At 36.1% G+C, this 14,404-nt stretch overlaps 1 protein-coding gene across 3 annotated transcripts in view; it reads left to right on the top strand.

Annotated features, from left to right (window-relative positions):
* The window catches only part of LOC150095019 (protein deacetylase HDAC6-like), a 694,680-nt gene that overhangs the window by 602,415 nt on the left and 77,861 nt on the right, over positions 1-14,404 (top strand). For all 3 annotated transcript variants that reach the window (XM_090411706.1, XM_090411707.1, XM_090411705.1), the window contains exon 30: positions 9,103-9,172. In XM_090411706.1, the coding sequence (XP_090267832.1) occupies positions 9,103-9,172 (70 nt within the window). The remainder of the gene's footprint in view (positions 1-9,102; positions 9,173-14,404) is intronic.

Raw genomic sequence — 14,404 nt, 5'->3', positions numbered from 1 at the left:
AGCTACAATGAGTCCACTTACAGTGCACAATGATAGAAGGATATTAGTAGGAACATATAACTGCAGATATCTACGGGATGATGATAGATTGGAAGAACTGATGAAGGAATTGGAACATATAAAATGGGATGTAGTGGGCCTTTCAGAGATAAGAAGGAAAGAAGAAACTCTCATGCTATTAAAAGATGGAATCTACTCTAACACTGTAAATGTGACAGAAACTCAACTGGTGGTGTAGGATTCCTAATAAATAAAACAATCAAGGACAATGTCCTGTTTGTTAATAAAATAACATCAAGAATAGCTGAACTAAGTCTCTTCATAAATAAAAGATACCAACTGAAAATTATACAAATATATGCCCCAACTACGGACCATCCAGATGAAGAGATAGAAGATTTCTATGAAACATTAGAATCCACATTAAATAATTCTAAAGAATTCTACATATTTATAATGGATGACTTTAATGCCAAGATTGGAAGCAGAGATGACCATCTGAACTCCATCGGTAAATTTGGATTTGGACAGAGGAATGAAAGAGGAGAAAGACTTATTGAAGAAAATAACCTCTTTATTATGAACAGCTTTTTCAAGAAGAAAATCAACCGAAAATGGACTTGGAGAAGCCCAAATGGACAAACTTACATTTTTTTTTTATTTATTTATTCGTATGGGGGGGGTTAAGTATTTTTGGCTGTAGATCCGTGTGTGTTCACGGGGCTGGTTTGCCTGCTTGTGGGATGAAAAATCCCAGATAAACTTGGGGAAAAAAACCTGCTGTCCATGCCCAAGACCGGCTAACTTGGCTGTGGCTGAGGAAGATCCTTAAGCTCCTCACGTTGGCGACGGGAATGGAACCTAGGACACTCCTTCCCCAGGCATATGCTTGCAAAGCACACAGCCACTAGGCTAACCATGCGGACACAAACTTACAATGAAATAGACTTCATCCTCTCCAACAGAAGGTATATAATAAATAATACTGAAGTGCTTAATAAATTTAATACAGGAAGTGACCACAGACTAGTAAGGGTAAAAGTATGGATCAACAAAAAATAAGAACAGAATAAGCTCATAAGAAAAAAGTCCAATTTAGTGAATCTACAAAACCTCTACCACAATAAAAGCTGTTATAGAGAATTACTCAAAAATTAACTAAACTGATTAAACACAGCTACTACCATCGATGATGCTAATGAAATATTAACAAAATCTATCTTGAATTGTACACTAGAAATAGGAGGTGTAAAAAGGCACCAAAGAGAGGAAAAAACCTTAGATCTGATGAAGAAAAGAAGAGATATGAAAAGAGATTTGAATAACACCAATAAAATAGAATATGTGGAAATTTGTAAAACTATATGTAAAAGGATGAAACATGAACTTGGATCGTATAATACTAGGAAAATTAAAGAAACAATAGCAATATGAAGGTCCTAAGATGAACATTATCAGTTGGGACAATGGAAATAGCTGCTGTAAGAGGAATAAATGGTGAACTTATAAAAAATAGAGATGCAATAATCAAAAGAATTCAGGAATTTTATACTGAACTCTATGAAGACAAAGACCGAGACATCCAAGAATCATCTATGGATAACTCGAGTGAAGAAGAACATGATGTCTCTGAGATCTTATAAGGTGAAGTGGAAATGGCCCTGCGGGAAATGAAGAATGGAAAGGCCCCAGGAAAAGATGGAATTATGGTAGACTTCTTAAAACTGGGAGGAAGCCCTGTCATCAAACAGCTGACTGACTCTTTAATAAAAGAGTTCGGTCAGAATCTTAAACAGAGAAAAATTCCAAAAAATTGGAATATTTCACCTCTAATATTAGTTTTTAAAAAGGGCAATAAGGAAGAAATTAAAAACTACAGACCTATAAGCCTACTCCCCACCATATATAAAGTCTTCATAAAAATTATAAATAATAGAATAAAATCTAAACTAAGGGGAATGCAATCCTGTGAACAAGCTAGATTTAGAAAGAATTACAATACTTTGGACCATATTCACACATTAAGACAGCTCATTGAAAAATCAATTGAATACAATAAACCCTTATGTCTGGCCTATATAGACTATGAAAAACCATTTGATTCAGTTAAAACATCTGCAACACTAAAAGCTCTTAAAAACCCAGAGAACTGAGAAACCATATATTGAAACACTAAAACATATTTACAATAATGTGACTTCTGTAATTAAATTATATAAAAACAGTGAAAAGTTCCCAATACAAAAAGGCATCCGGCAAGACGACACCATATCTCCCAAATTATTTACAGCTGCACTAGAGGAAGTCTTTAGAAGCCTTGATTGGGAAACAAAAGGAATAAACATAAATGGAGAAATGCTGCATCACCTGAAATTTGCAGATGATATTGTCCTAATAGCAGATAATTTTGAAGATCTGGAAGAAAGGCTAAATCAGCTAAATGAAGCCTCCAGAGTAATTGGATTAAAAATAAATAGAGAAAAAACAAAAATAATGATGAGTAAATATATTAACCATGGAACTGTCAAAGTTGAAAACCATGAAATAATGAAGCTGGGAGAGTCATGCTGAATAGTGTAGAGAATGAGTCCATGAGTGTGAACTTGAATGAAGTTAATAGTGGTAAAATATATGGTGATTCTATGATTAAGGGTATGGAGAGTGGTATGCATGAGGAGTGCTTGGCTGATGGTACAATAGAAAGAGTGGCTTTAGCAATAAAGAGAGGGCATGAAACAGACAAGATGATAGTTATGGTGGGTACGAATGACCTGAGAGGTAGTATAAATCGGGTAGGAAAAGATTTAAGAACATTATTAGATATTGTGAAGAGGAAAAGTGTCAATGGGAGAATAGTGTGTGTGCTGCCTCGTTTTGACAATTACGAGTTAAGTAGACGAGCAATGATAATGAATGATATGATTGCAAGAATATGCAGAAAAAGAGGTCTGGAGTTTGTTGATGTTTGGAGTGTGTTTGAAGGAAAAAGGCAGTTGTATGCTAGAGATGGACTGCATCTTAACATGGAAGGACATAAGAGATTGAAGAAGTTATTGTTTTCTGAACAGGTTGAAGTTATTGGGCAGGGAAACTAATATTGAAAAGGTTGAGTGTAAGAGAGAGAAACTTTAGCACTGATTGTGTATTTATTGATCCTTATAGGCAGAATAAATTGCAGAAGAGAGGGGAAAAAAATCGGCATAGGACTACGGTAGTTAGTGACTTATATATCAGTTCTAAAGCCGGTACAAGATCTAGAGGGAATCTGCAATTTTTGTATACCAATGCTAGAAGCATTCGAAATAAGAGAGAAGAATTTTTGGCATTAGTCAGTGAAATCTCACCAAAAGTTGTAGGCATTAGTGAAACTTGGCTGTCAGCAGAAGATGTGGTCACTGGAATTGAATGTGATGGGTACAGTATTTTCAGGGAGGATAGAGAAGATAGAACAGGGGGAGGAGTACTGTTGATGATAGCTGATGTGTTGCAGCCAAATAAAGTAGTATATCATGATGATAGACATGTGAATGAGAGTTCATTTGAGGCAGTCTGGTGCGAAATAGTGACCAACGCAACCAAATATACAGTTGGATGCTGCTATAGGCCAGGGAGTACAGGGGGAGATATTGAATTCATGCATCAGCAACTTAGTGCAATGAGTGAAGGCTTAGTGATTATTATGGGGGATTTTAATTATGGTGATATCAATTGGAAGGAGGAAATATCACGTAGCAAAAAGGAAATGGAGTTCATACATCTGCTACGAGATAATTACTTGAAACAGCATGTAACTGAAGGGACACGTGGTGTGAGAGTGTTGGACCTGGTTATTGGTTCAGAGGTTATATGCATAAGTAAGGTGACCTCGTTACCTCCAGTTGGTGAAAGCGATCATGAGGTATTGACTTGGGAGGTTGCAAAATCTGTGGATTTTTCTATTAAGAAGGGGTATGTACGAAACTACAGGTTAGGCAATTATAACAAGCTTCGGAGTGAGCTTGCAGCCATCCCATGGCAGAACATATTGCAAGGGAAAGATGTTAGCAGTGCTTGGGATAAAATCAGCGGGTATCTGAGGAAAGCAATATCAGATTGTGTCCCCATGGTCAGGAGGTCAAACAAGGCAGGCATTAGATGGATGAGCAGTAGTATCAAGCTTGAACTACAAAAAAAGAAAATGTTATGGAGAATTTACAAGGAGAAGGGCGATCAGGACACCCATGAGCAGTACAAGGCTCAAGCTAGGAAAGTTACCAGCATAGTTAGAAAAGCTAAATCAGATTATGAGAAGACCTTAGCCAAAGAGATCAAGGGTAATCCCAAAGAGTTCTTCCGCTATGTGGCAAGTAAGAGGAAGAATGACTTCGGAAGGATAACCTTAGTGGGTGCTGATGGTATTGAGGTGACAAAAACAGATGTAATAGTCGAGTTACTGAGTGATCACTTCTCAAAAGTCTATCACCCAAGTGAGGATATCTCTATACCTATAGCAATACCTAATGTGAGAATTGAAGCTAAAGAATCAGAGGTATTAAATATATTGCGAAACTTAAATGCAAACACTGCGGTAGGCTTAGATGGAATATCAGCTCGGGTGTTGCGTGAATGTGCAAATGAATTGTCAACCCCTCTTACCTGGATATTTAATTTAAGTTTGAACTCTGGTATGGTCCCTAGGGAGTGGAAGTTAGGCAAAGTGGTTCCTTTGCATAAAGGTGGCTCTAAAACTGCAGTATTGAATTACAGACCAATCACCATCTCAGGAGTAGTGGTAAAAGTATTGGAAAAGTTGGTTAAAGACAAAATTCAAGAATGGGTGGATCAGGATATGATACTCTATAGAGGCCAACATGGTTTTGTTAAAGGTAGATCCTGCCTTAGCAATCTATTAACTATCCATAATAGAATAACAACAGAGTTGGACAAAGGAACTGGCTACGTGGTACTTCTGGATTTTGCTAAGGCTTTTGACAGGATACCCCATAGAACACTGTTACGCAAATTGGAGCAGATGGGAATGGATATTAAATTGGTGATATGGATAGGAGAATGGCTCAGGGAGAGATACCATAAGGTGGTGTATGGAGGAGCCGAGTCCAGAATGAGGCAGGTGACCAGTGGTGTGCCTCAGGGCTCTGTGCTTGGGCCAATGTTGTTTAATTTGTATATAAATGATATAGGAAACGGCTTAAAGGGAGATATTCAGTTGTTTGCTGATGATGCAAAGTTGTGTAGTGCAATAAAAAATCAAGCTGATGTTGAAAGTTTGCAGGAGGATTTAAATAAGCTGGTAAAATGGGCAAAAGAAAATGGATGTCAGTTCAATGTGGAAAAGTGTAAAGTCTTGCATTTTGGGATTAAAAGATTACCAGCTGTGTACTACATAGATGGAAAGGTACTCCAAGAGATTGATGAGGCTAGGGACTTAGGGGTATTGGTAGATAAGGAGATGAAGTTCAGAGGACACATTGCTAAGGTGTCCAAGATTGCACATAGGATTACTTGGTTGTTGAGGAACACACTGACATCCAGAGATAAAGAGGTTATTATTCCCCTTTATAAAGCATTGATACTTCCACATTTGGATTACTGTGCTCAGGTCTGGTCACCTGGATTCCTTGGAGATGAGGAGGCTGTGGAGAGGGTTCAGAGAAGAGTGACCAAGTTGGTGAGTGATATAAAAAATGCTCCCTACATTGATAGATTGAGAGCTTGTGGATTGCAGAGATTGGTTGATAGGCGAAGAAGAGGGGATATGATAGAAACATTCAAATTACTAAAAGGTTTTTATAGGATTGATGCAGGGGAAATGTTTCAGCTGTGTGATAGTGATGGAAGAACAAGAGGTCATCTCTGGAAATTAAAGAAGAGTGTGGTTAACAAAGGTGTCAGAACAAGGTTTTTTGCCTGTAGGGTGGTAAATGAGTGGAATTCATTGCCTGACTTTGTTGTGAGCTCTTCATCTGTAAATGAATTCAAGAAGAGATATGACAGATATTGTTTTGCTAGTTTGGGTCTCCCGCGATGAGTCTACTGACTCCATGGAGATACCCGTAATAATAATAATAATAATAATAATAATAATAAAAGTTACTTCATATGTATATTTGGGCCAATTGTTATCTTTTGAGGAGTGCCAAAGAAAAGAGATTGAATGAAGAATTCACCTTGGATGGATGACTTATGGGAAAATGAGAGACATATTCAGAAGTGACATCCCTATGAGTCTAAAAAAGGAAAACTTTCGACCAGTGCACACTTCCTGTCCTAACATATGGAGGAGAAACATGGACTTGAACGGAAGCCCTAAACAAAAAGCTGAGAACAACACAACATTGCACAGAAAGAAGTATGCTAAAAATAACATTAAGAGATAGGAAGACAAATATCTGGATGATCTCAAACAGGTGTCATGGATATTGTAAAATACATTAAACAGGCTAAGTGGAGATGGGCTGGCCACATTGCCAGATGCAGTGACGGGAGATGGACTAGAAAAACAACAGAGTGGAAACCAATGGATGGAGCAAGACAAAGAGGAAGACCGAGAAGAAGGTGGTGGGATGAACTGGAACAAATTACAGGAGTGAGATGGATGGGAGAGGCAGAAAACCGAGTGATCTGGAAAATCATGGGGGGGGGGGAGACCTTCGTCCAGCAGTGGACAGAACCAAAAAGGTTGAAGAAGGAAAAGAGTACTATTTTGCCTGAAATCCTAATAATGCTTTCATGCAAAACACATTTTTTTAATGATAAATAAAATGTATTACTAGTTAAGTAGCAATTATAATAATGCCATATTAATTTTAAAAAAAGCTAAGTTGATATCAGTATAATGTTAAATAAATATTACAAGAGTATGAAGATTAAAATTCCATTATTATATGTTAACCAGAAGAAAAAGTGTATTCCAAAAGTGGAACAGATAGGATTTTCCAAGGAACAGAACTTTTATGCAAAAAGCAAATGCTTATCTCAGTATTGTACTTTAAAAAGTTTTGCATGAATCACCACAGATAAAAGTTGTGCAAACCTTTTTAAAGTAGTGTCATTAACAATAGTCCACAATTGAATAAAGTTGCTTCAAATAAACACTTCTGGCCATGTTAATGACTTGATGCGCACACATACATGAATGTAACATAAATAAAAGGAGACGAAACTAAAATTAGAACTAATTAGATGTTGAAAGTTTAATTAGAACTTTTATTTGCTAATTGCTAATTAAAACTTTTATTATAAGGTATAGGTTGCTACATTGTGTTCATATCTTATTAATACAGTTTAGTTATATGTCAAATATCTTTGATTATAATGAATTTTATAGATTTTTTTTTCTTATTACCCAATTATTTTGCTATACCCTTTGGAGTAAGTACCTCCATAGTTCAGTGGTAAGAATGACAGGACATCCTTCAATTGGCAAAGATCTGAGTTCAATTTCCTCTCATCACGATTCTTGTCATGACAAAAAGTATTTTCATATGGAATTCAATTGAAGGCAAGTTAGCCGATCTCATATGGAGGCAGCAGGGTTTTTTTTCTCCCAGAAACTCAGGTTTGTCATCCTGCATACAGACAAATTGGCCTTGAGAAAACATGCAGTTTACAGACAAAAAAAAATACTAGTGGTGGTGGACAGTAGATGGCTTTGGTGTAGATGATGATGGTAGTTGTAGTTCCCTGTAGTTGGTGAATTAAGTGGTAGAGATGGAGAGCTGTAGATTAAGTGCCCTCGCTCTCGATGAGAGGTTGGACTTCTTGGTGGTGCCCCATAATAATAATAATAATTTTCATTGTGATGAGAGGAATTTTTATATGAGCCTTTTTTTCAGTTGAAGGTGAGTTAACCAATCTGATATGGAGGTAGCAGTATAAATGCAGGTTTCTCATCCCACACACACACACACACACACACAAGCAAATTGACTACAGAATTCATGCAATTTACAGGGACAAAAAATACTATTGGTGGGTTTTAGTGCCATTCTGTGTACATGGAGGATTAAGTAGTGAAGACAGGAGGTTATGTTGAGTGGAGTACCCTCACGATCCTTGGAGTTCCATGTTAATAATAATAATAACTATGCTGATTACCAAAGTAGTATCTTCTAATAAAGAGTTTAAATGAATATGCACAGTTTGCAGTCATTAAGCTATGATTGCAGTTCATAAAAATCAGTGCCAGAAACTGCTGTCAATTGTTGCAAGTTAATAGGATTTGCCAATTATGTGACAAATAAAGATATAGTACTGATATGAATTATGTGACAAATAAAGATATAGATTTCTCTGGCATCTCATTCCCATTTTCCCTTACATGCTAGGTTCAATGACATAGTATTCTCCTTGGAATACTATGTCTTGGAAAACTATGAATACATACTTTTCTAGGAAGGAAAACCTTGCCACCTCCATATAAAATTGGCTAACTTGGCAGGGTTTTTTCTCCTGCACACAGACAAATCAGCCTTGAGAACACATGCAATTTACAGACAAAAAATACTAGTGGTGGGGCGGTATTGTGTTGGTGCAGGTGATGATGGTAGTGGTGGTTCGCTGTAGTTGGTGGATTGAGTGGTGGAGATGGAGAGTTGTAGAGTAGGTGCCTTCCCTCAATGAATCTTTGGACTCTTGGAGGTGTCACATAATAATAATAATATGTTTTGCATTATGGGATACTAAGGCAATTGATGTGAAGTTATTTCATGCACAAACTTTGTTTGCTTGCACTTGGATAAAGGATGAAACCAAGAATATAATTTCTTGGCATCTTTAATTTATAATATAACCAAGTGGAAAAACTTTCAATCCCCCAATAAATGAATCATTATTTAACTTTGAAGTTTTTTATATATAAATTTAAAGAAATCAAACTTCTTTTGAGAAAAATAATGATGTATTTGTTAAACATTTAATTATATACTCATAATAAATATTGAAGTTACCTTAAACTATGTTAATTACACACTCATAATAAATATTAAAGTTACCTTAAACTATGTGTGTTAGTGTTTCAGACTTTTCTAATACAAAAATTTGTAAATAATAAATAAATATGTACATATGTATAATTTTTTTTGTTGTTTAATTTATATATAGTGGAATTACCTGCCTTCCAGCCATATAATTTAGATGCATATAAGGACCCAGTTGAAGATTCTCCAGCAGAGTAAGTTAAGAAAAATTTAAGCCTATGACAGATGCATATAACAAATATCTCACATGCACACAGTACCTGATGATGTGCTATAGGTTCTTCCTTTCATGTGTAGTTCAATAAAAATTAAAAATAAATAAATAATGCAGAGATGCTGTCCTGGTTGGCCAAGTGGTTAATGTATCTGCTACCTAACCAATCAGCAGTGAGTTTGAATCCCACCATGGCCATGGATATTTTGTGTATATCCTTAGATGGAAGATGAATTTTATAACCCAGTTTGAGACCAATACTCTGCTTATTGGAGGTCTGAGGTGGTTTGCAAAAAGTTCCATGTTTGATCTCTATAGGTTTTTTTTTCTTTTTTTTTTTAATTTCTTTATTTAGTACTTTAAATACTTTAGCCCACCCAAAATTTGAGGGACCTACTTTATGAAACTATAAGAGTATGAATTACCTATAGCATTATTTTAGTCAGTTTGGACATGATTTCTGTATTTATTAATGTTCCTGAAGAAGAAACAATAAAAATTCTGATACAGGGAGGGGGGCGAGGGGTCTGACAAATATCTAGAACAAAACTTAATTAATTTTATGTCTTATTGTAAAAGAAAATATAAAATATATTTTCTGAAAAAATAGTTTCATGAAGACAATTTTTTTTTTATGAAAAAAATTTTATATTTAAAAACATTTTTGTTCTAGGTGTTCCAGACTCTCCCCATATGCTTCTTCAAACAGTTGGTTCTCACTTTAATAAACACCTCTATAACAAACTTACTCACTATAACAAATTATAGTGAGTGAGTCTGACCAAAAGTCATGTAAGCAGAGTGCTACTTTAAAGAAAATTCATAGCAAGCAACTGCTATAACAGACTGTTCCTGTGGTCCCTATGAGTTTGCTATAGTGAGAGTTTGTGTCATATCATTTATACAGATGATATTACACATTGTGGAATATCGTTTGTGTCATGTGGGATCATTGCTTACTAATAGGACTGGCTCACACAAGTCCTTGGCTTGGTGGGGTCCAAATTGTCTAATATTTTTTAAGGAAAAATTAGGAGGATAGGTCATCAAAATCATGATACAAACTTAATTTTTGTTGTGTGTATTGTACTCAGACAGGAAATTGGGGTTTAAAATTAATATGAACAATTAGAACAGAAGGAATTGTATGTTTTTTTTATGTGAGCCCCACAGGACTTAGTACTGGGATCTATATTGTTTAACCTTTATATCAATGACATTGTCAGTGGATTGCAGGGAGATATTCAGTTGTTTGCAGATGATGTGAAGCTGGGAAGAGTTATTAGTAATAGTGCAGATGTGGTAGCCCTGCAAGAGGATTTGAATAAGTTAGACAGAATAACCTCCATATGAGACTGGCTAACTCACCTTTAGTCGAAAGAGACCAGATAAAGGTTCCTCACATCTTGGGCAAATGAATGGGTGTCAGTTTAATGCAGCAAAATGTAAGTCTCGAGGTTTGGGACACATTGATGGAATGCTGCATACTCTACTGGAGGAAGTAGGGGAGATGAGATCTGGGGTTGATGATTGATAGAAACCTGAAATTCAAGGGACATATTGCAAAGGTGGTGAAAGTAACCCAGAGGATTGTTGCAATACTGAGAAGGACGCTGACCTGCAGAGATAAAACAGTTATCATTCCATTGTATAAGACCCTGATCAGACCACACTTAGACTATTGTTCTCAAATTTGGTCCCCAGGATTTGAAGGGGATAAATTAACTGTAGAAAGGGTACAGAGGCAGATAACAAAGATGGGTTCATGATTGTACAATGTTTGTTAAGAGAATCAGCTGAGGGAATGTGGACTGCAGAGTTTAGTAGATAGAAGGAGAGATGATATGATTGAGACTTTTAAACTGTTGAGAGATGGTTATAGGGTTGACATTGGGGAGTTCTTTTGCTTGGTTGAACAGTGGGAAGGTGTGATGATAAGGGGCTATCCCTGGAAGTTACGAAAGGAAGCTGTGAGCAAGAGGGTGAGGAGTGGTTTCTTTGCATGGAGGGTGGTTGAACCGTGGAATGCATTGCCTGATGGAGTAGTGAAAGCGAGAACGGTCAATGAGTGGTATGATAGACATTGTGTTTCCTAGGAGGGACCTCCCGTGAGGAGTCTTGATAGACTTTGTGTTTCCTGGGAAGGACCTCCTGCGGAATCTTTTGACTCCTTGGAGGCCTGAATAATAATAATAATAATAATCATGTGGAGGTTTCTGTGGTTAAGAAGTTTATTCGAATTATTCCAGTTTTGTGACCACATGTTTATTTAAAAAACTATTTTTTAAAACTAAACAAGTACTAAAAAACAAATCCGACAAGGTTCGTTAGTCATCAGACTAGCATCTTCAGGAATAAAGAGAACTTACACTTTACAAACTATAAGAATTTACAAAAAATCAAGTTCATTTGTTGGTATTATGAACATCAAAAAAGTTCGTTAAAAAAACCGAATAACAGATCTATACAACTCTTAATGCGTGTTAACTGGAAACAATGCTATTTGATGTCGCGTTCTGTGGTTCACTTTCACTCTGTCAGAGGTCTGAACTGGGTAAATTTTTAATAAATGCTGACCAAACTTGATTTAAAATCAAATCTTGATTTTTGTTCCATTGCGTAGGAATTTTAATCATATTTGCTACCTCTTTGAATTTTCTTGCGAAACAGTTTTTATCAACATAGGGTATGTTTGTTCTGTCCCAGAGTACATCATGACCAGTAGAAGCTGTGTGAAATGCCATTTGATAAAAACTGTTTCACAAGAAAATTCAAAGAGGCAGCAAATATGATTAAAATTAATGTTTCAGAAAGTATTTAACTCAATTCAAAGAATAATAATTAACTATTAGAGCTTAAGGCAGTAATTACTCTAAGTATATCCAAATATAATTTAATAAATCAAATATTATTTCTAATAATTATATACACAACTCATTTAGTGAACATATAAAAGACTTAATAAAATATTAAGTCACTTTCACTTACTTTCTCTCTGTTTAAATGGTACAAACAATTAAAGATGAATTTGCATTGAGCTTGACTAAAATTTAACAAAATTGTCTTAAGATTTTCACGAACCATTGAGGTTCTTTATCTTTGGACTTCACAACTGCGACCATCTCGAGGATAAGGTGGTTGGCCCTATGCCTCCCAATGTGTCCTATGTCTGTAACTGCGTGTATTCACAGAGCTGGTTTGCCTGTTCTAGGGGATGAAAAACTCGAGTATCTGGATAAAAAAAAACCTACCTCTATATGAGACTGGCTAACTCACCTTTAGTCGAAAGAGACCAGATAATCATCATCATCATCATCATCAAATTCCTGCCATGTACCCTCAAGGGGTGTACAGGATATGACAGTACTACATGAAAAAATTACATCATTACTAACTTCCTATCTACAATTTTCCTCCAAATCAGTCTGTTACTTGTCAAGACTCCAAAATTATCAGATCTTATATTTCTATCGTCTAAGGCACTTTGTACCGTATCAATCCACCTATATCTTGGTCTTCCTCTGGGTCGTTTTCCTGCCAACCTGGCAGAGAACACTTGTTTTGCTAATCTTTCCTCTCCCATTCTATTTAAGTGACCATACCATCTGAGATTAGCTCTGCTAACACATTCCTGGATGCTAACAATGTCAAGTTCTTTCCTAATATCCTCATTTTTAATATGATATTGCCATTGATGCCATCTGTTCACGCCTCTAATCTTTCTCAGGACTCTCATATCTGCGGTCTCTAGTCTTTGGTCAAGTGTTTTACTTCTGACCCAGCTCTCAGATCCATAAGTTAAAATTGGTTTGAACACAGTCTTGTATACAGCTAATTTAGTGTTCCGACTAATTTCTTTCTTATTCCATATGAATTTATTCAATTGACTTCCCACGATACCAGCTTTGCTGATTCTGTTGTCTATTTCTATATTTAGTTTACCATCTTCAGTAAAAATTGTGCCTAAGTAGCTGAAATGTTTTACTTGTTCCACAGGTTCTCCATTCACAACACAGTTGACATTTTCAATGATTCTGCCTATTTTCATTGTCTTTGTCTTTTTATTGCTGACCTTCATACCATATCTATTACAACAGCTATTCAGTTTAGTCAGAGAATCTTGCAGACTTGTAGCGGATTTATTTAGAAGTATAACATCATCCGCATAAAGCAAAGAGCTGACATTAACATCTCCAATTTTGATATCAGGTTTAATACCACATTCCTTCATAATGTGATCCATATAGATAACGAATAACAGAGGGGATAATGTACATCCTTGTCTCACACCAGATTTAACATTAAACCATCTTCCTGTACTTCCTTCAATTCTAACTGCTGACTCACAACTCAAATAAAGACTAAGTATTGCTTGATATAATGCCCCATTGACACCATATAACTGCAGCGTATTGAATAGCTTCTCTCTTGGCACCTTGTCATATGCCTTTTCCAAATCGACAAAACTTAAATACAGATCTTTGTTATATTCCCATGCTTTCTCGACTATTTGTCGTAAAGTGAAGATCTGATCCTGACAGCCTCTATTTGGCCTGAATCCAGCTTGTTCTTCACCAAGCTTTTCTTCCACAATTCTTCTCAACCGTTTCTCAAGTATACTTGCATAGATCTTGCCAGGAACACTCAGTAGGGAAATACCTCTGTAATTCTCACATTCAGTTTTATTTCCCTTTTTATATATGGGTACTATGAGAGCTCTACTCCAATCATCAGGAATTCGTCCCTCTGTCCAGGCTTTCTGAACTATGCAGTGCAGCCACTGTAAGACTCTTATACCACCATATTTCAGCATTTCTGGTCGAATATCATCTACTCCTGCTGCCTTTCCACATTTCAAGCCTTTGATGGCTTTTTCTACTTCAAGTATGGATATGTATTCCTGACTGCATGCCTGGTCAGTGTTTTTTATCACTGTGCTGTCATCACTGCTTGTTTCATTTAGCAGTTTTTCAAAGTAATTACTCCATACTTCAAGGATATCTTTTTCTCCTGTTTTCATTTCACCTTTATCATCTCTAATTCCTTTTACAGCACTCTTTCCTCCATTCCTAAGCTTCTTCAATAACCTCCAGAATATTTTGCCACCTTCTTGATATTTATTTTCTATATTCTTGCCAAAGTCCTCCCATGACTTTTGTTTAGCTAGTTTTACACACTGTTTAGCTTTCTTACATTTGTCTCTCTTACATTT

Source organism: Typopeltis vanoorti, chromosome 21 (genome assembly GCF_054136105.1).
Source record: "Typopeltis vanoorti isolate ZY-2024b chromosome 21, IOZ_Tvanoo_1.0, whole genome shotgun sequence".
Lineage (NCBI taxonomy): Eukaryota > Metazoa > Arthropoda > Arachnida > Uropygi > Thelyphonidae > Typopeltis > Typopeltis vanoorti.
Note: the sequence above shows the minus strand (reverse complement) of the source record. Positions and strands in the feature narration are given on the sequence as shown.